General features: G+C 44.5%; 1 protein-coding gene across 18 annotated transcripts in view; it reads right to left on the bottom strand.

Moving 5' to 3' along the window:
* The window catches only part of HLCS (holocarboxylase synthetase), a 247,618-nt gene that overhangs the window by 129,905 nt on the left and 90,470 nt on the right, over positions 1-27,243 (bottom strand). For all 18 annotated transcript variants that reach the window (XR_013414913.1, XR_013414914.1, XM_077995782.1 and 15 more), the window contains one exon: positions 23,482-23,753. Coding sequence is in view for 16 of the 18 variants with exons in the window: in XM_077995782.1 (XP_077851908.1) it covers positions 23,482-23,753 (272 nt within the window). In the remaining 2 variants the exon portion in view is untranslated. The remainder of the gene's footprint in view (positions 1-23,481; positions 23,754-27,243) is intronic.

Raw genomic sequence — 27,243 nt, 5'->3', positions numbered from 1 at the left:
CCGCCCGCCTCGGCCTCCCAAAGTGCTGGGATTACAAGCGTGAGCCACCGCACCCGGCCATATTTGTCATTTTATTACTGAGTTGTAGAAGTTCTTTGTATATCTCAGATACCAGTCCTTTGTCAGACACAAGTTTTGCAAGTATTAACTCCCGGTGTGTGACTTATCTATTCATTTCCTCATCAGTACCTCTTGATGAGCAGAATTTTTCTTTTTAGAGACAGGGTGTCACTCTGTCATCCAGGCTGGAGTGCAGTCGTGCAATCATACTCACTGCAGCCCTGACCTTTTGGGTTGAGGCCTCCTGGGCAACTGGGACCACAGGCACAGGCCACCACATCCAGCTAATTTTTAAAATATTTTGTAGAGATGGAGTTTCACTATGTTGCCCAGGCTGGTCTCAAACTCCTGGGATCAAGCTATCCTCCTGCCTTGACCTCCCAAAGTGCTGAGATTGCAGGCATGAACCACTGCACCTGGCTAGAATTTTTGAATGAAGTCTAACATCACTTTTTCTTTTATAGTTACTGCTTTCTGTAATCAGTTTAAGAAATTTCTTCCTAGTCACAAGTCATGAAGATATTGTTTTCCTTTAAAGCTTTATGATTTTCACTTCTGTATGAAGGTCTATGATCCATCTCAAATCAATTTTCGTGTATGAGGTGAAGTAGAGCACAAGATTCCCTTCTTTTCCTATATGGAGCACATATCGAGTTACTGTATCACCACTTACTGAAAAGACGTTTCTTTCCCCATCAGATTGCTTTAACACCTGTCTCAAAAATCAAAGGCCAATAAGGTGCAGATCTATTTCCAGGGTATTCTTCTCCATTGTTTTATTTTCTTCTTAATGCCAGTATCATATAGCTTTGATTGTTGTCATTTTATAGTAAGTCTTAAAGTTAAGTAGTATGACTTCTCCACCAACTTTGTTCTTGTTCTAAATTACTTTCTCTATTATAGAACTCTCGCATTTCTAGGTACATGTTAGAATTAGTGATGGCGTGGTGGCCCATCTGGAGCAGCCACTGTGGGGACACCAGCTGCAATGGGGGAGATGCAGCCAGGGCTGCTGCACTCCATGGAGCTGGCAGGGGCCAGGAATAGGCAGGAGCCCCGCCCCCTATCAAGTCGGCTGGGCAGGAGCCCCATGCTCCCAGGCGCAGCTGCGGCCACCCAGCCACGGCTCTGGATGCAGGCATCCCGGCACTTTCGGGGATCCAGGAAGCATCCCTGGTCCCTGCAGCCTTGGAAGTGCCTACTCCCACTCCCTGGCCTCTCTCCGCTCCCAGCATCCACTTCAGTGCAAAGTTGTAGCCAAGCCCGGGTGCCGTCATGACCCAGCCAGGTGTGCACACACATGGAGTAGCGCTGAGATGCCAGCACTCCCCTCCCCCACTGATGCCTCAGCCCTCTCTGGCCTTTGGGCACCAATGAATGCAGGAGGGAAGCCAGGGGACTGAGCATGACTTGGCACAGGCCTGTGGGTGCCCCTCAGCACGGACAGCCTGGGCACCGTGGACAGCATGTTGATGGCAGTGGGAGGCAGGCAGGCTCCTAAGCAGGAAGAAGCAGGTTCCTGGTGAAACCACAGCTTCAAGCCTGAAGCCTGGGCTCCAGGCTGCCAGTTCCAGGTGAAGTCCACAGTCTGGAGTGAGAATTTCATTGACAACTGTTTGGCCAATCAGATGGTCCTTTTTGCAGGACAAGCCAGGGATACCCATGGACCAGTCAGCACACACTTCCTCCATTGTGACAACATAAAAACCCCAGACTCAGCCAGACTCACACTCTCCTCTGGAAGAACCCACTGAGAGCTGGACACATGTCAGGACAACCTGCCTGCAGAAAGGAGCTACCCACTACGGGTCTCCTCTTTGCTGAGAGCCGGAGAGACGTTGGGATAACCCGTCTGCGGAAAGGAGCTCCCCACTACAGGTCTCCTTTCCACTAAGAGCTGGACACTCGTCGGGATGACCTGCCTGCAGAAAGGAGTTACCCACTTCAGGTCTCCTGAGAGCTGTTCTGCCACTCAGTGAAACTCCTCTCTGCCTTGCTCACCCTCCAGTTGTCCACATACCTCCTTCCTCCTGGATGCAGGACAAGAACTTAAGACCTGCCAAATGGTGGAACTGAGAGAGCTGTAACACAAACAGGGCGCAATGTCCCCCTGCTCACCATGTTGCAGGTGATGAGGAGAGAAGAGATGCAGCCCTTCAGGGAGCCAGACCTAGGGGCTTCCCAAGCCAGGGCTATAACACCCTCTTTGGGGCGCTGCAGTTCCTGGTGTCTCCAAGTTTCTGGATGCCACCACATTCCCCTCGTCTAAGTGTGGGTGCCTGCAGCAGAAGCCACTCATGGTACATCTGATCCAGACTCAGCCTTGCACGGAGGCAGCACCTGTGCCAGGGCCCGGAGCTGCCTGCCCCATGGGGTCTGGCTGTGCACAGTGGCCAGACCCCAAGCTTGCTTGTTCACAACCCCTCGCCAGTCTACGCCTGCCTCGCCATTGGCAGGCGTGGGATCCAGGCTGATAGCGCGAGCCAAGAGCAGCCTGCCAGGGAAGAATGAGTCCAGCAGGCCCGAGCAAAACTCAGGCAAAGGTACCACCAGCCACAGAGGTTTCCGGCTGGAAAAGCCACACTGTAAGGATCCTATGACATTTTCATATACATTTCTACAAAAAAACCTGCCGTGATTTTGACTGAGCTTGTACCAAATTCGTACATCAACTTACAGCAAACTGGCACCTCACCAATACCAACTCTTCCAAACCGTGACCATGGTTTCTCTACGCAGGTCCTACGCAGCTTCAAAACCGTTTGTACTTTCCCTTGTGATTTCTTGCTTGACCAATGGACAATTTAGATGTGTTTTGTTTACTTTCTAAATATTTGAGGGTTTCCTAGATACATTTTTGTTATTGATTTCTAATTTAATTCCATTATGGACAGGAAATATACTCTGTGATTTCAATCACTTTAGGCTTTTGGAGACTTGTGTTATGACCCAGCACATAGTCTTACCTTGCTGAACATACCAAGTACACTTGAATGAAGGTGCGTTTGGCGAGCTGTAGTGTTCTGGAAGTACTGGGGATCAGGTAGGTGAAAGTGGCTGACAGTGTTATCCAGATCATCTGTTGTTCATGATTTTTGGTTAGCTATTCCATCATGGGCTAAGAGAACATTGCTGAAATCTCCAACTATGACCATGGACTTGCCTATTTATTTTATTCTGTCCATTTTTGCATCATATATTTTAAAGATCTGTTACTAGGTAAATACACATCCATGAGTTGTTATCTGTTCTCTATGAATTACCCCTATTGTCACCTGAAATATCCCTCCTCACCTTTTGTACTTCTTTGTCTTAAAGTCCATTTTGTCTACTGTTTAAAAAGTCACTCCAAACTCCTCAGGCTGTTAATGTGGTATATCATTTCCTATCCTTTTACTTCTAACCTGTGGCTTTATAATTGAAGTGTGTCTTGAAGAGAACATATACTTAGGTCTTGCTTTTTAAAAAATCCATTCTGACATTTTCTGCCTTTTAATTACAGGGCTTAGTCTATTATCATTTAATGTAAATATTGATAAGTTTGAATTGACTTAAACCGTTTGGTTAATTTTTGGGTTTTTTTTCCTCTCTTTTGTGTGTGTGTGTTTCTAGTCCTCTTTTCGTGACTTCTTTTGGATTTTTTTAGAATGGCATTTTATCTACTGGCTTTTGAACTGTATCTTTTGCCTTATGTGTTTAGTGGTTACCCTAGGGATTACAAAGTACATCCTTACCTTTTACATCTACTTAGCATTAATACGTACCATGTCAGATCAAATGCAGAAATGCTACAATCTTATAGGTCCATTTACCACCCCTTCGTTGTTCCTTTATGCTAGAGTTGTCATATGTATTCTATCAATAAATGTAAGACTATGTAAGATGATGCTACACTTTTGCTTTAGGTAGATATATGTGTGTTGGGGGAGTATTTTAAATTTATCCAGATATTTTTCCAGTTAGCATTCCTTCCTAAAGACTCAAGTTCCCCTCTAGTGTTTTTCCTTTCTCCTTTTGAAACTTCCTTTGGCATTTCCTTCCAGCAGACCTGCATGATGACACATTATCTTAGTGTTCTTTTACCTGAACGTCTATTTTGCCATCATTATTGAAACATTTTGTTGGATATAGAATTCTGGGTTGACAAGTTTATTTTCCTTGAGTCCTCTAAAAATATTGTTCCACTCTCTTCTGGGCTCAATAATTTCTGAGAAAAAGTCCACAAATATCCAAATCACTCTTCCTCACTGCATGAAATGCTGTTTTCCTCAGATTACTTTCAGTACTTTTTTTTTTTTTTAATCTTTGGTCTGCAGCAGTTTGACTACGACATGCCTAGGTATATTTTCGTCATATTCATCTGGCTTGGAGTTTGCTGAACTTCTTGAGCCTGTAAATTTATGTCTTCTGCCAAACTGAGGGAATATTTGGCCATCATTTTTTCAAAATTTTTTTTCCATCTCTCCTACACATATATTAAACACTCTGATATTATCCCATAGGTCCCTGAGGTTCTGTTTATTTTTTAAATCTTTTTCTCTCTTCCTCAGATTAGATAATTACTACTGTTTTATTTTCGAGTTCATAGAACCTGAGAGCATAAGGATGATCAAATTACATTCACTATGGCTAACCATTGAAGGGTCATTCTGAACTAGACAGAAGCTAGAAGAAACATGCAATTCTAATTTTCAAAGGAAATTGTACTAACCAGAGATATTCCATCCCAAGTGAAATTCAAGTAAATAAATGAAACTACTACTACTGAGCACCTATTAAAGGTCAGAAATTGTACTGGCACTTTCACACTTACCATGTATTTCATTTAGATCACAGCTCATTTAATAAAGGTATTACTGTCCACAATTTACAGATTATAGTACAGAGGAACAAAAAAGTAACTTGTCCCACTAATTAGCTCAAGAGTGAGACTTTAACTTAGGACTCCCATTATAGCTCTTTCCACCACTCATTTCATTAAAAAAATAAAAAATTTAGAGAATCATCAAGAGTTAGACATATTAGCTAACCTGATTTTCTTTTGTAATAAGATTAGTGTACAAGTAGATATTGGAAGTATGGGGAACATAGTACATTATGATTTCAGCAAAGCATCTGTCAGAAGTAAGAGTATTACGAACTAAGAATTAAGGCTCTTAAGACAGACGAAACTCTTAAATGCTGCTTCTACCACTTACTCTTTATGTCACTCTGTCCAAGCATTTAAACTCTAAGCTATAGCTCCCCCCTCATCTCTTTAAAGGGGAACCATGATGATAACTATCTCATCAGGTTTTAGTAAAGACCAAACAGTAAAAACCTACAGAATGCATTTAGCATAGTACCTGTCACATAGTAAGTGGTGAATCAATGTTAAATATTATTATTAAGGCATGATATCTCTTGGGACAAAAAATAATTTGAAACAATTCCATAATAATGAAATATTATGAAATATTGAAAACAATAGTTATTAACCCCATCCTATTCAACTTCTATCAATGTCTGCTTTGTTTTATAATTCACCAAGTATCTTCCAGAAAAGAAAGATTGTAATGGGGTCACTACAGAATTATACAGAACTGCTGGCTCAAAAAGAAATATGCTTATTATTTATAATAGGAAATCACCAGCAATGAGAAGAATGCATTCATAGAAGATTGCTTAAATAAATTATGATCAGACTAATTTTGCACATGTAGTGTAGGAGGAAATAAAAGACTAGAAGGAGATACACCAAAAGATTAACATGATTCATCTCTTCAACTAATTAACAAGCATCTTAACTATCATTTGGGAAAAGATTACATTTTTTTCAACAGTATTTGGATTCAGATTTCCATTTTGGAATGGGGTGGGTTTATAAGGAGCCATTCTGGGAGACAGAGCTATCTCCAAGGTGACTGGAAGGGGCTGCCTGAAGTTATAAGAGCTCAACAGACCTGACACAGTGGCTCACACCTATAGTCCCAGAATTTTGGGAGGCCAGGAATTCAAAACCAGCCTTGGGCAAAAAAGTGAGACCTTGTCTCTACAAAAGTTGTGAAAATTAGCCAAGCATGGTGGCACACGCCTGTAGTCCCAGCTACTCAAGAGGCTGAGGTGGGAGGATCGCCTGAGCCCAGGAGTTCAAGGTTGCAGTGAGCCAAGATTGCACCACTGCACTCCAGCCTGGATGACAGAGCAAGACCCCATCTTTTAAAGGAAAAAAAAAAAAAAAGAGCTCAATAAATATTTGACTGAACAAATGGTAAGAAATTGCCCAGTATCTGGTGCTCAGACACATCCACAACACTGCAGAGGGCATTCAAGCCCTCTGGCCCCTGAGGTGCCTGCCAGAGTTTGGACAGACATTTGTTTGTCTGATTTAAGGTTTAGTAAAAGTCAAATCCCTCATTCGATTCCAATGATGACAACATTGTGCTGGAAACATGTGGGGCACTTCATGACAGTTTTCCAGGTATCAACAGCAAAAATAGAAACTGCCTGTAATCTTACAATGGTGCCTGAACAAAGGCTCCAAGAAGGCCTCTTAGCAGTTACGAAACATGCTCATATTTTGCAACAGAAAGAAGGGAAGGGGAGGCAGGAGAAGGAAGAAAAGAGGACAAGATCTGAAACAAAGCTAGAGATGGCATTTTAATTGAGCTGGAAAAAAAAAAATTCTAAAAGTAGCTCCACATCAGAGATTCACAGTCCAGGTTTGCAACATCTAAGTTTCTTGTATTACCTCAATGGGCATCACACAATGCAAAAAAAATCAGATTACACTTCATCTTGTTTCCATTTATAAAAGAGAAGATGCCATAGGTTGTTTCCAGAAGTAGAAAGGGTATTGAAAATGAGTAGAAAGGATGAAAATAAAAACCAGGAAAGCAGGGAGATTGCCATGACTTGCAGAATCCACCTTGAACGCCCCACCAGGATTCCAAGCATGTAAGACCCCACACTCCGAGTCCACGGCAGGTTCTATACTATGTTAGCAAAGCCAAATGAGCTTTAACAAAACATCGAAATCCAAAATGTCAGCCAAGACCTCACCCAAGACCACTCCACCTCTGCCCAATCTCCCTTCCCCTCCCAGAGCATTCCGAAGGGCATGGGAGCCGAGGGGCATTTTCCGCCACAGCCGAGCTCTTCACGCCACTGTAGCATCCCCTCCTGCGTTCTGGGTGTTTGGGACGGAAGCGGCGCCAGCAGAGAGTTGTTCTGTTTTGTTTTGTTTTTTGAGATAGAGTCTCACCATCACCCAGGCTGGAGCGCAGTGGCATGATCTTGGCTCACTGCAACCTCCACCTCCCAGATTCAAGGAATCTCCTGCCTTGGCCCCTCAAGCAGCTGGGACTACAAGCGTGCACCACCACACCCGGCTGATTTTTGTATTTTTAGTAGACATGGGGTTTCACCATGTTGGCCAGGCTGGTCTCAAACTCCTGACCTCAAGTGATCTGCCCGCCTTGGCCTCCCAAAGTGCTGGGATTACAGACGTGAGCCACCACGCCCAGCCCAGCAGAGCTTTTCTTCTCAGATACCACTCATCTCTAATTGGAGACATCTGAACACTCACCTGGACCATCACCCCCACTCCCACCCCAGGAGCCACTTCGTCTAACAGGGGCATGGAACTCACTCCACTTTCCCTGGGTTCCAGAAGGAAATTCCAGTGACTCAGCCACCACTACTGTTAGCGTGGGAAGCTGGGAAGTGCGGAATGAAGCTGAGTTATGAATCATGCGCACACAGACAGCTGTCAGGGGATGCATGCCAACCAGAGGGGCCGCGCGTATTCCGTGTTGATGGGACAGCACCTGCAGGAGGCAGAGAGAACTTGTAATAGATCATATGAAAGAACAGGGCAGGGCATAAAAAGAAGTAATCCAGATGATCAGCCAGACAGACATGAAAAGAAAAGAACTGTCCTCAGGCCAGCTGGGCCTCAGTGTCCGAGTTGGAAGGACACTTCCAACTTCAGTGGTCTTGACATCCATCTCCTGAGGAACCTGGCCTCTGAGAAGCCTCCCAGGGCCCATGTGGACAGGGGGGCTCTGCACTATTTCACTTGAAAGGGGGCTTTATGGGCATGGTGGCACGTGCCTTAATCTCAGCTACTAGGGGAGGCTGAGGCAGGAGGATCACTTGAACCTGGGAGGTGGAGGTTGCAGTGAACCAAGATTCTGCCACTGCACTCCAGCTTGGGCAAGAGTGAGACTCTGCAGAAAGCAAGCAAGCAAGCACGCAAGCAAGCAAGAGGAAGGAAGGAAGGAAGGAAGGAAGGAAGGAAGGAAGGAAGGAAGGAAGGAAGGAAGGAAGGAAGGAGGGAAAGGAAGGAAGAAAGGAAGGAAGGAGGGAAGGAAGGAGGGAGGGAGGGAGGGAGGGAGGGAAGGAAAAGGAAAGGAAAGGAAAGGAAGAGAGAGAAAGAGAGAGAGAGAGAAAGAGAGAGAAAGAGAAAGAGAGAAAGAGAGAGATGAAAGAAAAAGAAAGAAAGAAAGAAAGAAAGAAAGAAAGAAAGAAAGAAAGAAAGAAAGAAAGAAAGAGAGAGGGCTTTATAGCTTTAAAAAAAAAATCAGCCAGGCATGATGGCTCACGCCTGTAATCCCAGCACTTTGGGGGCCTGAGGCAGGCAGATTACGAGGTCAGGAGTTCGAGACAAGCCTGGCGAACATAGTGAAACCCCATCTCTACTAAAAATACAAAAATTAGCCGGGTGTGATGGCGTGCACCTGCAGTCCCAGCTATTCGGGGGATTAAGGCAGGAGAATCACTTGAACCCTGGAGGTGGAGGCTGCAGTGAGCTGAGATCGCACCACTGCACTCCAGCCTGGGCAACAGAGCAAGACTCCGTCTTGAAAAAAAAAAAAAAATTAAGCCACAGATCTAGTACAACCCTCCAATCTCACAGATGAGAAACAGACCCTGAGAGGCTGGGTGATTCACTAACATCACACAAACTGCTGTGTCAAAACAGCACACAAGAAAGTTACAGTCTGAGATTTTGTTTGTTTTTTGTTTTTCTTTTTGAGACAGAGTCTCACTCTGTAGCCCAGGCTGGAGTGCAGTGCCTCAATCTCAGCTCACTGCAACCTCTACCTCCTGGGTTCAAGCAATTCTCCTGCCTCAGTCTCCTGAGTAACTGGGACTACAGGTGCCACCACGCCTAGTTAATTTTTTTTTTTTTTTTTTTGTATTTTTAGTAGAGACGGGGTTTCACCATGTTAGCCAGGATGGCCTTGATCTCCTGACATTATGATCCATCTGCCTCGGCCTCCCAAAGTGCTGGGATTACAGGCGCGAGCCACCACACCCGGCCAGGTCATTCTAATTTTTTAATCAAGGTATAATTTATATACTGTAAAATACCCACCCCAAACAGTTTCATCTTTATATTGTGGTCCCACCCCTCTGCCCGGCCCAGTCTGAGGTTTTTGTATTTCATTTTCAGGTAAATTGTGTATGCACATATTATTCAATTTTAAACTGAAAACTGTATTAGCATCAAGGTGACCTCTGGAACCAAAGGGCAAAGAAAGAGGCAGGTACAGACTTCCCCATCATTCCTCCTTCTTCTCGTCTCCTTGCCCTTCCACATCCAGGGAAAATCCTTCTCCGCCAGGCAATGACTTCATCGTTTCCTTCTCACTAATTTGAATACTCTTAAGGGAGAGCCAAACAAAAAATGAAAATGATGAATGACTCCTTGTGCAATGCAGAAAAAATGTGGCGTTTGGGATCTCACAGTGACGGAATACCCCTCATGCAGAAACAGAACATGCTTCTCTCCAAAACAAAAAGCAGAAACAAAGGTATTTCAGACCTCAGAGGGTGTTTTGCCAAATGGTAGGTATGTAAAAGATTTTAAAGGGGCAGGTGAAAGCAAATCAACTCTCACCTCCAAAGCAGGTAACTGTTTTATTTGAAAGAAAAACAAAAGTTCCTCTAAATAAGCCACAAAGCTAAGTCAGGAGAGAAACAGAAATGGTAGAGAGGGATGCTTAACAAGTAGGAGGAAAAATACCTGCTGGCTTATATGGCACATTTATTTTATACATTTACAGATTTTGACTAAAACACATTTTTAACCCAGAGTTCAGCCTCTATCTGCACACCCCACGTGTCCCGGTGACTGGTCAGACCTCAGTTATCATAAATACTAACTTCTAAGAATATCTAAAAAAGTTTCTACTTAGAAACTACTGTTAAATCATAATCCAAGTTTGGGCAATGCTGCTTTCTTATCACAGATTTCTTACTGCATCAGAATCTTGAAACACATTCTCAGGTTTTATTTGCAGTTTCCAAAGTCGGTGGCTATCGGCAGTGCCGTGTGGGGAAAGCACTTGCCTTCACTGATAGCTGAAGAGGAGATTAAACCAACTCTTGGTGGCCACCCCACTCTGTGTCAGAGACTATGCAATGGGCTTTCAACAGGGCCACCTGCTTTGACCTTCCCCACATGAATGGCTGCTAGGTCCAACCCGCAGAACACGGCCAGACGACAGATGAACAAATGCACTCAGACACAGGAATCCAGTGAAAGAGTGGGCTAGGGGACTGGGCCACCCACAAACACCGAGGAGGGTGCTATAAAGAGTCAGCAGCCGCAGCCCTGAGAAGCCAGCACTGTGGGCATTTATTCAGTATAGACTTAATGACAAAGGCCTTGAGTCAACACATTTGTGGGCAATTCATACGGTCGCCCAGACCCGGAGAGAGTAGTTCTGTACGTGGATGATTAAGGGCGAGGTTCCGCGGCCTAAGTAAACTAACTTATCTAGATCAATTTATTTATATCCCCTTGTTATCTAACCTAAGCTTTCAGGCACCAGATTATAACCAGAGGCTGGTTATTCCAAGGTCATGTCATTGGCCCTCCTGCTAAGGAATAACTCCTTTACAATCTATAGACTAGAGAGGAAGCAGTTCCAAACATCAGTGGATTCAGCTCACTACTAAACTACAATCAACACACTTGGCTTTTTCTCTAAGATAAACCTGAACTAGGGGGAAAAGAGTGTAGAGAAGTCCCTGTCACCATCTTGATTGATTATCTTTTCTAACCCCAAACCTTGCCTTATTACCTTTTGTGGTCTTTTATTGCTTGTTTAAATAAAACAGAGGCATCTGACAAAATGAATATTAAATGTAGTTATAATCAAGCAATTCTGCAGAGTAATAAACATCTGGGGTTTTTTTTTAGAGATTCAAGAGGATGTAGTAATGTCAAGTGCAAGTGTTTCCGACTGTCACGGAAGGTTAAGGGGTCTCAGGAAGGTGTGGGTGATGCACAAGGCATATCCACGGGACTGCAAAAATGTTCAAACCACTGCAGATTTGGCTCCTTTGAAATGACTGTGAATTACCTGTGAAAATGATAATTAAAGGGTTAAGATTTTTAAAAAACAGAAATTTCAATGAAAAAGAGACTTGCTTCACATATAAGAGAAACACAAACATGGACAACTGACTATGTTTTCTCATCTTTCAAAAAAAGTTGGACTAAAACAAAATATTTTTGGCAAAACAGTAACCAGCAACAAACAATTGGTTCTAGTATGAGAAAAAAACTGTCGAAATCTTCAACAAAAATTCCATTCGAAGAAAACACCTACCATGCCAGGCACGGTGGCTCATGCCTATAATCCCAGCACTTTGGGAGGCTGAGGTGGGAGGATCGCTTAAATTCCGCAGTTCAAAGCCAACCTGGGTAACAGAGTGAGACCCCTGTCTCTACAAAAAATTTAAAAATTATCCAGGCATGGTGACTCATGACTGTGGTCCCAGATACTTGGGAGGCTAAGGTGGGAGGATCACTTGGACCCAGGAGGTTAAGACTGCAGTGAGCCATGATCAGACCACTGTACTCCAGCCTGGGCAACAGAGCGAGATCCTGTCTCCAAAAAAAAGGATACACATATCACAATCCTGAGCACGGACCACACCAATCCGTTTCATGGACATCCACAGCACTGGTGCTGAAGGATGCATCATGAAGGCTAAAAAGAATTGCACACAAAGTTTAAATAATAATGAGAGTTCCATAAATATTAGCTATGTACTAAGAGTCTGCTGACATATTATCTCAGTGCATCCTCACCCTATCCAGTGAGGCAACCCGAAGGAGGGCGCAACATCCTCTCTATTCCCCATGGGTCCCAGAGCCTCACACAGGGTCTGGCACACAGCTGGTGTGCCAGAGAAAGTAGTTGGTAATTAAACTTTTTATTTTTAAGGAGACTATTACCAGCTACATGACACAGATAAGGAAATAAAGGCATAAAAGGTTGCTGATTTTCCCAAGTTTACTTGTCTAATAAATTGGGATTCCAAACCAGGGCCAGCAGGACCCATCCCAAGATCTAAGTAATGTAAAATGAGTGAACCATGGGCCGATACGCAATTTCTGCAAACACTTTCTACCCCAGCTATCCTACCATGCTATCTAATTTTTTTTTCCTAAAAGTCTCCTATACCCTCAAAAGATGAAGACTGCCACCACTGAGAACATTCAAAAGATGGGTGCTGTTGGCCAGGCGCAGTGGCTCATGCCTGTAATCCCAGCACTTTGGGAGGCTGAGATGGGTGGATCGCGAGGTCAGGAGATCAAGACCATCCTGGCTAACACGGTGAAACCTTGTCTCTACGAAAAATACAAAAAATTAGCCAGGCGTGGTGGCAGGCACCTGTAGTCCCAGCTATTCAGGAGACTGAGGCAGGAGAATGGTGTGAACCCGGGAGGCGGAGGTTGTAGTGAGCCGAGATCGCAACTCCAGCCTGGGCAATAGAGCAAGACTCCATCTCAACAAAAAAAAAAAAAAAGAGAGAGAGAGATGAGTGCTGTGGGTTTGAAAGAGCTTCAGCAGAGTCCCTGCCATGGCTGGGCAGCTTGCTCTACCCTGAAGGAGGACATGTTCACTCCACTCCAGGTGACATTCACTCCTGCTGTTGTTCTGTGCAGTCAAACTTGGGATGCTTCAAGTTGTCCAATAGTAAAATGATATTTAACTGCAATGGACTGAATGTGTGTGTTCCCTCCCCAACCCTCTGTCAAAATTCATGTGTTGAAATCCTAACCCCCAATGTGATGGTAATCACTTTTAGGGGTGATTAAGTCATGAGGGTGGAGCCCTCACTAATGGGATTAGTGTCCTTCTATCTGAGGACCACTGAGAGCTCTCTCACCCTCTTTCTGCCATGTGTGGATACAAGAAGTCAGCAGTCAGCAGGGTCTGGTGGCTCATGCCTGTAATCCCAGCACTTTGAGAGGCTGAGGCAGGTGGATCATTTGAGGTCAGGGGTTCGAGACCAGCCTGGCCAACATGGTGAAACCCCGTCTCTACTAAAAATACAAAAAAAAAAAAATCAGCTGGGTGTGGTGGCGGAAGCCTGTAATCCCAGAGGCTCAGGAGGCCAAGGCAGGAGAATTGCTTGATCTCCGGAGACAGAGGTTGCAATGAGCAGAGATCCTGCTACTGCACTCCAGCCTGGGCCACAGAGTGAGATTCCGTCTCACAAAAAAAAAGTCAGCAGTCTGCAATCCGGAAGAGAATTTGACTAAGCTGGGTAGCACCTTGATCTCAGACTTCCAGCCTCCAGAACGGTAAGAAACAAATTTCTGTTGTTTATAGGCCGTTCAATTCATGGTACTTTGTTACTGCACCCCAAAACGATGAGGACATCAACGGCAATGCAGAGAGGACACTGGGACAGCTCAGTTCTAATGAAAATGTCACCTAAATAGAACACATATCACCACCATAAAATGGTAAACATCACAATAACTCTACCCTACTTAAAAAATCAGTTACAGAATATGAAAACAAACCACCAAGAACACTAACAATTAATATAGAAGCTTCTCTGAAAAATACCAGGCCACAAAATAATTCAACTTCAGGAGCTTGGCATGTGAAAGGTTAACTTATTCAGGTGTTGAATTGGAACAACAAAAAAAATTTGATGGAGAACTTGCCAGAATAACCCTTCGGTCACAACCGTTGCCAAAGTCAAAGGCCAAAGTTATATTTTAAACTTTAGAAGTAAACATTAAAATGAAGGTTTTTTTTTTTTAAATTCTCCAATAATTTTCACTTTTAAAGTACCAAACTGACACATAAAAAAATTCGTGCTAATTATCCCAAGGAATCGACTTCTTTAAAAACCCTTTATTTCACAATTACGCTAATATCCCATTAATTTGGGACACTTACCAATGTATTTATTCTTTGTTCATTACCTGTGTGCACATTAAGAGTACACCAATAACACAATACAGGCATTAATATGGAAAACATCAACAAAAGCCATCTGGAAAGCTAATGAATAATCAAGGGATTTCAAATTAAACTACAGAATTTTCCCTTAGAATCTTTAGGACAACACTGTCAAGCTCAATCTATTCACTTCGCCTCCAGAATCAATTTTTCAAACTTTATGACAGGTCTAATCGCTTCCACCTGTGTCTCCAGCTTGACTCTTGACTGGCATGCTACCAGCCAGAGTGGAAATGTAGACAAAGACCCCTATTAGGATCCGGCTGTTTCTCTACTGTGAGGTCACTCAGCCATTAAATTAGTTCCAGCCCAATTTCTGTCCTCTCGGGCCTCGATTTCAGGGGAGGAGGGTGCAGAGTTGAGTCAGTTAGCAGCACAGAACCAGAAGGGAAGAAATGGGGGAAAAGATATTTGGGACTGACTAGGTAGGTGCACACGAAGCTGAAAAGCTGGGGTTGGCCCCAAACTCTGAAATCGAAATACTATCTTTCTTAAATGACTGCAGCTATTCTCCCCAGTGCAATCCCGTCCCCCTTCCCATTTAAAAACATATATATATTTTATGGGATTGTGTTTCCTTTTCTTCTCCTTCATTTGGAGAAAGTCAACTGTCTCCCATACAATGTTTCCTCAACTCACATGAGGTTGATTCACAAAACTACCTCAGTGATCTAAAAGCACCGGAGGTCACTGAGAGATAGAAAGGCTGGCTGGTGAAGGCCCTGGGGTGGGGGCATCACCAGGTCAAAGGAGGTGAGCTGAAGGTGCCTGGAGAGCGTCTGGTGTTCCAACACCTCTGATTTCACAGCTGAATACAGTAAGGCTCAGGGAGGAGAGACTGTCAAGGTCACAGAGCTAGTGGATGATACAGTCTTGGTTCCAGCATTTTCCCTACTAGATTATGAGCTCTACAGCATCAGGAACAAGGCCCAACACACAGTAACTGCAAAAACAAAAACAAACCCTGCACATCTCTCCTATATCACTGAGCCCACTTCATTTCTGCCTAAAGCCCCAATGCTCAGACTAAGAACGGTGTATGCAACTTTACAAACTGGCACATGCACTAGGATCTGCTTCTGCAAATGCGCCGTCAGGCATGGACGCTGCCTGAGCCGCCAGGACACCTCTCCAGTGCCTAACACGGTGTCCGGTATACAGGGGGTGCTTCAGAAGTGTTTATCCCATGGGGCAAAGAAGTCAAATCTAAGCCTGAAACATCAAGGGACTCAAACGGTGACAAATGAGAAATCAGCTTATTTAATAAGAAAATCTAAAATATTATTTACAAATACAAAACGTCCAACCCTTGGCCGGTTCATTCAGATTGCACAAGTATACAAAGGAAATCAGCATGAGCAAGGTTATGCTCATCTGCTCACCACACATTGTGGTTTCACGTCATTTCACTCTCAGATGGAGATTTGATATGAGTCAATCAAGAAAGACGCTATCGGCCAAATAAAAGATGATTCCAAAAATAGCACAATGACTCAGTTACCCCAAGCTCCTATGTTTCACAGTCTAGCCTCACGCTGTCTCTAGAGGGTTGTCATTGATCAGGAGATTAAATGGAAAGTGCCACACTCCCACCATGTCAAGGCACAGTGAACTCTGGGAGGGGCTTTTCCTGCAGTGACAATGGATTTGCAGTGGCTGGTCCACACCCCCTTCCCTAGACCCTACCACCACCAATAGCTCACATTTGCAAAGGGATTCCTGAGCTGTAGCTGTGGGATGTGAGCCTGGAACAAGGGGAAGTTCACTGTCCCAGACACAGACACGGACTGGACCCATGTCCCTGAGACTCTACCTAACTGGCTGAGCTAACTGCTCACAGGGAAACCTACCAGGAAATAGCACAGAAAAATAAAGACCTCTGGCATGAAACAAAACCGGCAATACACAGAGCATGGTGATATGGTTAGGCCCTGTGTCCCCACACAAACCTCATCTTGAATTATAATCCCTGTAATCCCCATAATCCCCGGGGGCCAAGGGAGAGACTGGATGGAGGTAATTGGATCATGGGAGTGGTTTCTCCCATGCCGTTCTTGTGATAGTGAGTTCTCACGAGATCTGATGGTTTTGTAAGTGTTTGGTAGTTCCTCCTGTGTTCATTCTCCTTCCTGCCGCCTTGTGAAGAAGGTGCCTTGCTTCCCCTTCGCCTTCCACCATGATTGTAAGTTTCCTGAGGCCTCCCCAGCCATGCTGAACTGTGATTCAGTTAAACCTCTTTCCTTTATAAATGACTCAGTCTTGGTTAGTTCTTTATAGCACTATGGAAAGAGATTAACACATACGGCATCCGGAAGGTGTTACCCTGGCAGTAGTGTGGAAAAGCAATTCACGGTCAGGAAGACATGTCAGAGAAAATGGCTGGAGCCTGGGATAAAGGATGAAATGACCTTTTCTAAGCAAACGAGTTGGGTGGCACAAGTCAGATTCCTGGGGAAAGAGCATCACTCATGGGGTTTTGACTTTTGACTCTGGGGGTAGAGGGGACTCAGTCATCAGCAAGCAGCACCCACATTGCCCTGTGCTGCTTCCTCTCCTCAGAGTGCTCTCCCCTCTACTCAATCACAAACATGCTTCCAAATTTGTGGGGTGGAGGCACAAGGTGAAGGCAGTGGGGGTTCATGCTCTAAGACAAGCCACTCGCATGCCCAGAGAGATCAAAAGAAAGCTCTCTACACCAGTACCATGGTAGCTCAGCTGGATTTGCAAAGAAGAAAATATCATGTCCTCAAAAATCTGTCAGAAATCTCTAAATCCACCTAGATGTGTAAACACCTAAAAAAAAATTCCTCTAATTACCTTGAGTAAGCACTGAAACAAAAGCAGTGTTATAAGTCAAATAATTATCTTCACCTGTGATCCTAAATCTGGTAGGCCCTGGCACTATGAGAAGGTATACTACTTTCAGGGCCTCTAGGTATTTTTCTTGATAGTCTGAAAAACTGAAAGGACATTCCTGAGGCAGAATCCTAATCGTCTTCCAGTGTCTACCCTCCTCTCCTCCTTAGTGATAGAAGCCTGGTTTCCAGTTAGATCCATGGATGCCTGCTATAAAGACCACATTTATTTCCCAGCCTTGTTTGTAGGTCATGTGACTAGGTCCTATTCATAATATATAAACAAAAAGGCCATATGCAACTTCTGTCCCTTGAAGAACAGGGATGTGGCTTCTTTACCCCTTCCTCCTGCTTACTGGCTCAAGTAAGAACATAAACATTGGGATCGCCATCCTGGACATGTGCTGAAGGTGGCCGAGCAACTCAATTGGGCCCTTGACACGTGAGTCAACACACCAACGCTGGACTTTCCATCTCCGTCTATCTCATTTGCAGGAGAGAAAAATAAACTTCCATTCTGTTCAAGCGACTTCTATTTTCGGGTATCTGTTGCACACAGTGAAATCTAATCCTAATTGACCTAGGAACTGGTACCTGAATAAGGGGTGCTAGGTCTCAGATTACACGCATGCCACCAGAAACAAGGAATAAAAATGCAGCCTGATATGGAGGAGATGGGCAGGGGATTGCTTGCAAAGACACAGGTCTCACAGGTTCTCAACTGCTGATTGCTGCAGCAAAGCCTTTGATGGAGTCCTGACCTTCTACATGTTGGGAGGTAGACCTGGTGTCTCTTAGAAGCTCTATTCTTATAGGAGACAGCTCTGAAAATTCAAAATGTCAGTGTTTGCCAGTCCATGACACTGTCAGCAAGGTTCAATCAAAGAGAAATGACCTCCAACTAAAGCTAACTAGTCTCAAGAAGTGGAAAAGAATACAGATTTGATTAGAAAGGAGCTCTGTGTCAGCAACCAGCAATCTAAGTTGAGCCTATGGGGCTGTCCCTGCAGCCCCAGCAGGAGATAAGACAGAGGCTTCACCGCATAGAGCCCAGAAGTCTTGTGCCAAAGACATGATTAAGGGCCTGGCCTTCCACCCAAGCCCACGGTTTCATTTGGCCCAAGGGAGTTGCTATTAAATTGGGAGGGAAGGGAACGGCAGAGCGTTGAGGCCTTTAAAAGACCAGAGTTTTTAGGCTGCAAAACTGTCTAGACAAGATCTTGATGGTTACTCACATGGAACCAATCAGAAGCAGACTAGAGGGCTACGAAAGTCCTGAGAGACTTATATCTCTACAGAAACCTTAAGGCTGGCCTATAAAAAGCTGTGACTATTCAGTCCTCAAAACAACACCCAGACCCCAAATCCTCCCAGGAAGCGGGTGTTGGAAGCCCATCCTCTCCAGTATCCGTCCCTGATGTGGTACAGAGAAGACCCTTTCAGAAGGCAAAGCCGTGGCCCCAAAAGATCCCGGGCAAGAGCATTCCCGGAGGGCAGAACACGGGTTGCCAGACAGCGAAAAGGAAACGTACTGGCCGCCAGTGCAGGGGGTACAGGGGGACTTGATGGTCCCGATTTCTACTACAGCAGCGTGGCACATGGTGTGCTGGGGCAGAGAGCTCGTCTGTTTCAGCTAACAGATTGCAAGACCGTAATAGGCACATCCGGCCCTAAAAGAGAAAAGGGCCCATCATCCAGAGATCCTGAATCTGACAGAGTGGAAGGAAACGAATGTGATACTAGGGCCGTTTTCCTTGAGGAATAGGTGAGAGTTTTCTAAGGAGGGGAAGACAGATGCATGTTGATATCTGGGACCTCAGCAGAAACTGCTGGCTGTTCCCCACTGTGTCCTTCCCCCGACTTCCTTAGGAATACAACTCCCAATTTTCAGCTGGTGCAGGTTCCATGATGGGGAAGGGTTGATGGAGAAAAAGAGATTTTTTTAAATCGTATGATCAAGATCTATATATAATGTAAATTTCACTTCTAATTCAGCCCATTAGGAAAGAGCTGCTCAATTGCTGCAGACATGATACACACAGACGAAGAGAGAAATAAGCATTGAGAGAACCCAGTCCATGGTTTTGAAAATTCTTCTTGTCCTGTACAGTTGGTTCATCAAAGTGATAGTCTCATCATGTTGCCCAGGCTGGTCTCAAACTCCTGGGCTTAAGCAGTTCTCCTGCCTCAGTCTCCCAAAGTGCAGCAATTACAGGCATGAGCCACAGAAAAAGTATCCCACTTTTTTTTGAGATGGAGTCTTGTTCTGTCGCCCAGGCTAGAGTGCAATGGCGCGATCTTGGCTCACTGCAACCTCTGCCTCCAAAGTTCAAGCGATTCTCCTGCCTCAGCCTCCTGAGTAGCTGGGATTACAGGAGCACGCCACTACTGCCTGGCTAGTTTTTGTATTTTTAGTAGACACAGGGTTTCACCATGTTGGCCAGGCTGGTCTCAAACTCCTGACCTCAAGTGATCCACCCATCTCGGCCTCCCAAAATGCTGGGATTACAGGTATGAGCCACCGTGCCTGGCCGTATTCCACATTTTTGATAAATATTCAGAAACAGGAACAATTCCACACACAGTAAATTCTGTTACCTAGAATTCTACACACTGGTGTAATACTAGTGTTTGACACTGTTCCAGTAATGACTCCAAAGCACTAAAACAATGGTCCCCAACCTTTTTGGCACCAGGGTCTGGTTTTGTGGAAGACAATTTGTCCATGGACGGGGGGTTGGGGAGTGGTTTCGGGATGAAATTGCTCCACCTCAGATCACAAGGCATTAGTCAGATTCTCATAAGGAGCACGCAACCTAGATCCCTCACACGCACAGTTCACAACAGGGTTTGAGCTCCTATGAGACTCTAATGCTGCTACTGATTTGACAGGAGCCAGGGCTCAGCCAGTAATGCTCACTTGTACCGCTCACCTATTGCTGTGCGGCCCAGTTCCTAACAGGCTGCAGACCACAGCCCGGGGGTCAGGGATCCCTGCACTGAAAAATAAAGTATGAGATTCGTTGATTTGTGTAAAGCACACAAAAGCAGCAACTGGAAGAGAACAGCTGCCAGTACATGTTACCTATTATTACTACCACAAATAGACTATGTTTCCATAAGGATAGCTGGTTAACATGGTTTGGATTTATGTTCCTGCCCAAATCTCATGTCGAACTGTAATTCCCAGTGCTGGAGGAGGGCCTGGTGAGAGGTGATTTGGTCATGGGGGTGGATATTCCCCTTGCTGTTCTCATGATAGTGAGTGAGTTCTCATGAGATCTGGTTGTTTAAAAGTGTGTGGCACCACCCCCTTTGCTGTCTTCCTCCTGCTCCCATCATGTAGGATGTGCCTGCTTCCCCTTCACCTTCTGCAATGATTGTCAGTTTCCTGCGGACTCCCAGCCATGCTTCCTGTACAGCCTGCAGAACCGTAAGCCAATTAAACCTCTTTTCTTTGTAAACTACCCAGTCTCAGTTCTTTATAGCAATGCAAGAACGAACTGATACACTCAGATAAGAGCAAATATAGTTTTAGAAATATTTTGGCCTTATTCTTAGAACGTAAGAAACCATATATTTTGTGCATCCATCTATCTCGTGGTCCCTCTGACACCAAGGTGACCTCTCCAAATGTCTTCTCCTTAAAAAGGCAACTGCCTCCCCAGCAAGAATTTCTTCCCAGGTTCACTGACTCAGTAGGTTTCTGTGAGTAACTTCACTTCATAGTTTTAGGAAGGAACCGCCGCGAACAGTGGATGCGGGGCATCTATGGAAAGCTAAGGCCATCAACAACCATTCATTCAGTATCAGCTCTGCACCAAGTGAGGAATTAATAATTAATAATCAAACCAAACAAGAAGAGAAACAAAGATTCCAAAACACCCTCAGAAAGGCCAAAATATTTTCCCCCTTTGAAAAAAATAAAAACTCTTAATCCTATGGGAGGTTCCACCTCTAGTGTTGGCAAGCTCAGCTTCAATGTCTGTCAGACACTTTTAGAGACCTGAGTTTCCTAAGGCAGAGGGGTTTGTTTTTTTTTAGTTTAATATCAAAAGTGAACTTCCTGATATCCAAGAATATTAAGGCAATATATTTATACAGGTTCTTTCTTCACACAAAAACACAGGCTGGACAGCATGTGGTGAAGCCCAGCCCTGTGCAGATGTGCGGGAGCCTTGGCCCATCCGCACTTTCAGGGTGTGTGCTGCCCTCCTGATGACACGCTGCCCTGGCCACGAGCTCCAGGACCACACTTCCAAGGTTCCCAGATGGTGCTGACATGAAATATTCTTCAGTATTCTCCACAGAAACAACAAAAATGGCCTGGAAGTACCCATATTTTTCTATCTGAACTTGGCCCCCCCCAATCTTTTGTTAATAACTTATCTGATTTTTTTATCCAGAAAATGTAACTATCACGAGTTACCCCTTCAGTATAATAGTCTTCACTTGAGTAACAAAGGATTATCACAGAGTTTGCAACAAGCAAGTGATGACTGTTCCGTCTACAAGAACAGGCTTTTTCCTTTTCTACTGGGAAGCAATGGATGTCGGGGGTGGGGTGGAAGCAGGAGAGTTAAGAAATGCTGAAAAATAAAAGTACCTATGACAATACAAATTAACTCAGTAAACAACAATTGTTAATGAACACGGCTCACAGTTCCCCTCCCAGTTCGCCCCCGTTACTCTGATAATCCTCCCAAACGATTCCGCCAATGCCTCCTCTAATACAACACATATACTAAAACTGCCATTCCGATGACCCTAAGTTTGACAGTCAAGAAAATGCTAAAGTTGGCTCCTCATTTTATATCAATATAGCATTAAATTCCAGAAACTATTATTAGGAAAACAGGCGAAAATATTCCCATACATTGAATTATACCTCTGTCTAATCATGTGGTCCCATGAGTGAAATGCTTAGAAACTATGAATCCAGTTATTTTTGGAATATTTCACTCCTTAAATTTTGACCCCACATTGAAGGAAGGCACTTTTGTTATTCCTTCCCTCTATAACCCAATTTTTTTTTTTTTTTTTTTTTTTTTTTTGAGATGCAGTCTCGCTCTCGCCCAGGCTGGAGTGCAGTGGCGCAATCTCAGCCTCCTGGGTTCACACCATTCTCCTGCCTCCCGAGTAGCTGGGACCACAGGCGCCCGCCACCACGCCCAGCTAATTTTTTGTATTTTTAGTAGAGACGGGGTTTCACCGTGTTAGCCAGGATGGTCTCGATCTCCAGACCTCGTGATTCGCCCGCCTCGGCATCCCAAAGTGCTGGGATTACAGGAGTGAGCCACCGTGCCCAGCCTATACCCCAATTTTTAAAACTAAAATAGTATTAGTACTATTGGGGAGTTTAAAACAATTCCTTTATTTTCCATTTTTTAATCTTTACTCAGAGTTTACATAACAGAAGGAATCAAAAGGAAAACTTGCAATAAGAGTAAATTTCAAATATCCAAATGGGGTTATGGACTGCTTTAGAAAAGGTACTGGGGCTGAGCATGGTGGCTCACGCCTAAAATCCCAGCACTCTGGGAGGCTGAGTCAGGAGGATCACTTGAACCCAGGAGTTCGAGGCCAGCCTGGGCAACATGGAGAAGCCCTGTCTCTACCAAAAACACAAAACTTAGCTGGGCGTGGTGACGTGTGCCTATAGTCCCAGCTACTTGGGAGGCTGAGGCAGGAGCAACCCTCGAGCTCAGAAGGTCGAGGCTGCAGTGAGCCGCGATTATACCACTGGACTCCAGTCTGGGTGACAGAGCAAGATCCTGTTTCCAAAAATAAATAAATAAATAAATAAAAGTATTGGATAGCAATGTACTAAAAACACTTTTCAAAATACAAAGCTCTGACTTTTTTCAATTTACACAGCTTAGATGCCATTCAAACTTCCTATTCAAATGCCCCTGAAAAACATCTTAAATTAAATGTCTAACACTGATTGTAACTGCACAAAAGAAGAATGATAACCTGAGCAACAATGCCACCGGTTACACATATTTTTTCATATTAGTTTATCAAAGAACATTTTGAAGGCCTGATTCAAGGAAGCAAGACACAAAGCAAAACCAACCACCTTCCATTCCCATAAAAAACAAATCTGTGATCAAAGAACTTCACCTTCCTTTTCCACAATTCAACTCTTCTAGGACAAGAGTACTTCCGCCTTGCTAATAGGTCTCGTCAAACGCATTCCTCTACAACTCTATCCCCTCCTCCACTATTGGTAAGAGAGGATGATCAACGGAACAGGATTCCTCCGAGCAGATGCAGGAGGCCTGCTCACACCTTACCCATCCAGGAGACGCATCGTTGTGGGGGTCACTTCGGCAAACAAAATTACTTTCCCCAACTGCTTGGTCTGCAGATTTTGGCGATAGATCTCCAAGTTGAAATTTTCTGATGAGAAGGCCTCCATGTTGGTCACCACAGGTATACAAGATGGGGTTATTTCTACTTCAGACACGTAGGATGAAACAAATCTAAGAGAGAGCTGGCTGGATTTTATTTCTCCCTCGGAGTCCACGTGTTTCCCAAGCCACTGCATAAGAGGATCCCGGATTTCCTGTGTCATAAAGAAAGAAATGAGGAGGTCGTAATTTGGCATTACATTAGATCATGGCAGCTTTTCCTTATAATGCCATTTTGGTAATATGAGTACTTCCTAATTCACGACCAATAAAAGCTGGATTAACATATTCCATACATCTAAAACGATTAGACAATATGATAACCATATACTTAGTATGCTTATACTATAAAATAAGCTGTTCAGAAACCAGGATCCAAGAAAATCAGTTCAGTTCATGATTATACTTCCTATCTTACATTCTGTCATGATTTTCAAGATTCCCCTCCGGTCCAGAGTTCATAAGCAGTTCTCCAGTCCTCTGTGCATTTTATCCTCCGTGCATTTTATGGAAAACTTTTATCTTTTTGCCCCACAAAGAAATTCATTATCCTATCTGCAAAAACAACAACAACAGGAAACCCTGGCGGAAAGAAGTCACAGAACACAAAGCACGAAAATATGAGAACACTCGGTCTCGGCCTCACGTCTTAGAGAACCTCCACTTCCTCCTTAAAGACAAGCCAACTTGATCACCGACCAGGAAGGCACTAATCTTCACAAAGGGAAAGTGGGGTACCCCAAAGCTGATTTCTGTTTGCCCCAAATGGAGGTACAAGGAGGAGAAGGAAGGCAAAACCTAGAAGAGACGTTGCCCAATCCAGGCGCAGAGCTCTCTGTTCTACCTGTGAAACCACAAACCTGGAGGAGGTTCCCCCACTCCAGACCTTAGAGGTCCCAGAGGCTTTCCTCAAGGGTGGTTTATCAGGAACTGAGGGCTGAGGGAAGTCATCATCTCAAGAGGACTGCACAAAACTTACTAAGATCTCAGTAAACACAGATTCAGGCTCTTAGGCCATCCTCCTGCAAACACCAGGCCCTTCACATCCCAAAGCTCCCTGTGGCTACAGAGAAGTGGCTTCAGAGACGAAACTTAATTCAACGAATTTCAATTGATCAACCTTTAAAACACACATCTAGTTTGCAGATAATACAGACAAGAAGAGAACAAGTCAAATGACTTCAGAAGAAAGCATTCAGGGCCGGGTGCAGTGGCTCACACCTGTAACCTCAGCAGTTTGGGAGGCCGAGGAAGGCAGATCACCTCAGGTCACGAGTTCAAGACCAGCCTGGCCAACATAGTGAAACCCCGTCTCTACTGAAAATATAAAAATTTGCCCGGCGTGGTGGCGAGTGCCTGTAATCCCAGCTTACTTGGGAGGCTGAGACGGGAGAATCGCTTGAACCTGGGAGGCGGAGGTTGCAGTGAGCAGTTTGCTCCACTGCACTCCAGCCTGGGCAACAAAGAGTGAAACTCTGTCTCAAAAAACAAAATAAAACAAAACAAAACAAATCACAAAACAAAGAAGAAGAAAAAAGAAAGCATTCAGAAGAAATCCAGGAGATAAAACACTTTACAGGACAGCTGGGCTGCAATCTTCAACTAGTCAATGTCACGGTGGAGATGGGGTGGGGACAGAAGTCGAGAGGGGGACCCAGTCTAGATTAGAAGGGACTTAAAAGACATAATGAAATGCAATGGTTAGTTCTTTACTGGATTCCAATTTGAACAAACTAGCTGGAAAGGACAATTAGGAAATCTGAATGTGAACAGGACGCCATTAGATAATAAACTGGAATTACTGTCAGTTTTAATAGGTGTGATAAGCATATTGTGGAGGCCAGGCGCAGTGGCTCACATCTGTAATCTCAGCACTGAGGCAGGTGAATTGCTTGAGCTCAAGAGTCTGAGACCAGCCTGGGCAACATGGTGAAACCCTGTCTCTCCTAAAAATACAAAAATTAGCCAGGCATGGTGGTATGCAACTGTAGTCTCACATACTCAGGTGGCTGAGGTAGAAAGATTGCTTGAGCCCAAGAAGCAGAGGCCACAGTAAGCCAAGATTGCACCACTGCACTCCAGCCTGAGGGACAGAACCAAACCCTGTCTCAAGAAAAAAAGGAGGTACTGTGGTGACACAGAAAAAGTCCTTAATTTTTAGAAATGTATACATGTCATGATATCTGTAAAATTTACCCCCAAAATATATAAAGTAAGGCAAAATGTTGATAATTGTTAAATTATGTTGATAATTGTTAAATCTAGATGATGGGTATTTGGGGTATGTGTTACAGTTTTCTCTTTATTCTTTTCCACATTTGAGAACTGTCATAATTAAGAGTAAAAAAACAGTGGTGAAATAAACATAAGCTATTTAAAAATAATAAGTTCAGGCCAGGCACAGTGGTTCACGCCTGTAATCCCAACACTTTGGGAGGCTGAAGAGGGTGGATCACTTGAGGCCAGGAGTTCGAGACTAACCTGGGCAACATGGTGAGACCCCGTCTCTACTAAAAGTACAAAAATTACCTGGGCATGGTGGCACATGCCTATAATCCCAGCTACTCAGAAGGCTGAGGCAGGAAAATCTCTTGAACCCAGGAGGTGGAGGTTGCAGTGAGCCAAGATCATGCCACTGCACTCTAGCCTGGGAGACAGAGCAAAACTCTATCTCAAATAATAATAATAATAATAATAATAATAAAGAATTCAGGCCGGGTGCAGTGGCTCACGCCTGTAATCCCAGCACTCTGGGAGGCCAAGGTGGGCAGATCACGAGGTCGGGAGATCGAGACCATCCTGGCTAACACGGTGAAATCCCGTCTCTACTAAAAATACAAAAAATGAGCCAGGCGTGGTGGTGAGCACTTGTAGTCCCAGCTATTCGGAGGCTGAGGCAGAAGAATGGCGTAAACCCAGGAGTCGGAGCTTGCAGTGAGCCGAGATCGCGCCACTGCACTCCAGCCTGGGCGACAAAGCAAGACTCCGTCTAAAAAAAAAAAAAAAAAGAATTTAATTGGCCATACACTGGCAACCCATTCCCTCTGTCATCCATTCAACAAACGTTACGGGATGTCTGCCATATGGCAGGCAGTCTCACAGGTTCTGAGGACGGAGCAATGATCAAAGGGATCAAAATTCCTGTCTTTGGAGGGTTAATGCTACAGTGTGCGAGTCAGAAAGTTAAAAAAGGTCGGGCGCAGTGGCTCACGCCTGTAATCCCAGCACTTTGGGAGGCTGAGGCGGGCGGATCACTCAAGGTCAGTTCAAGATCAGCCTGGCCAACATGATGAAACCCCATCTCTACTAAAAATTCAAAAAATTAGCCATGCGTCGTGGTGGGTGCCTGTAATCCTGTCTACTTGGGAGGCTGAGGCACAAGAATCACTTGAACCCAGGAGGCGGAGGTTGCAGTGAGCCAAGATCGCGCCACTGCACTCCAGCTGGGGTGATAGAGTGAGATTCGGTCTCAAAAAAAAGTTAAAAAACAGTAAACACAATACATAGAATGTTAGAGAGTAACACATACAAAGGAGGGACACGAAGACAGAGAAGAGAGGGAGGCCACTTCAGATCAGACAGATGGAGGACCTGCTGAGAAGGTGACACTGAAGGAAAGGCCTAGAGCAAGTGAAGGAGGACGCT

Source organism: Macaca mulatta, chromosome 3, assembly GCF_049350105.2.
Source record: "Macaca mulatta isolate MMU2019108-1 chromosome 3, T2T-MMU8v2.0, whole genome shotgun sequence".
Classification (NCBI taxonomy): Eukaryota; Metazoa; Chordata; class Mammalia; order Primates; family Cercopithecidae; genus Macaca; species Macaca mulatta.
This window is presented reverse-complemented; position numbering and strand designations above follow the sequence as displayed.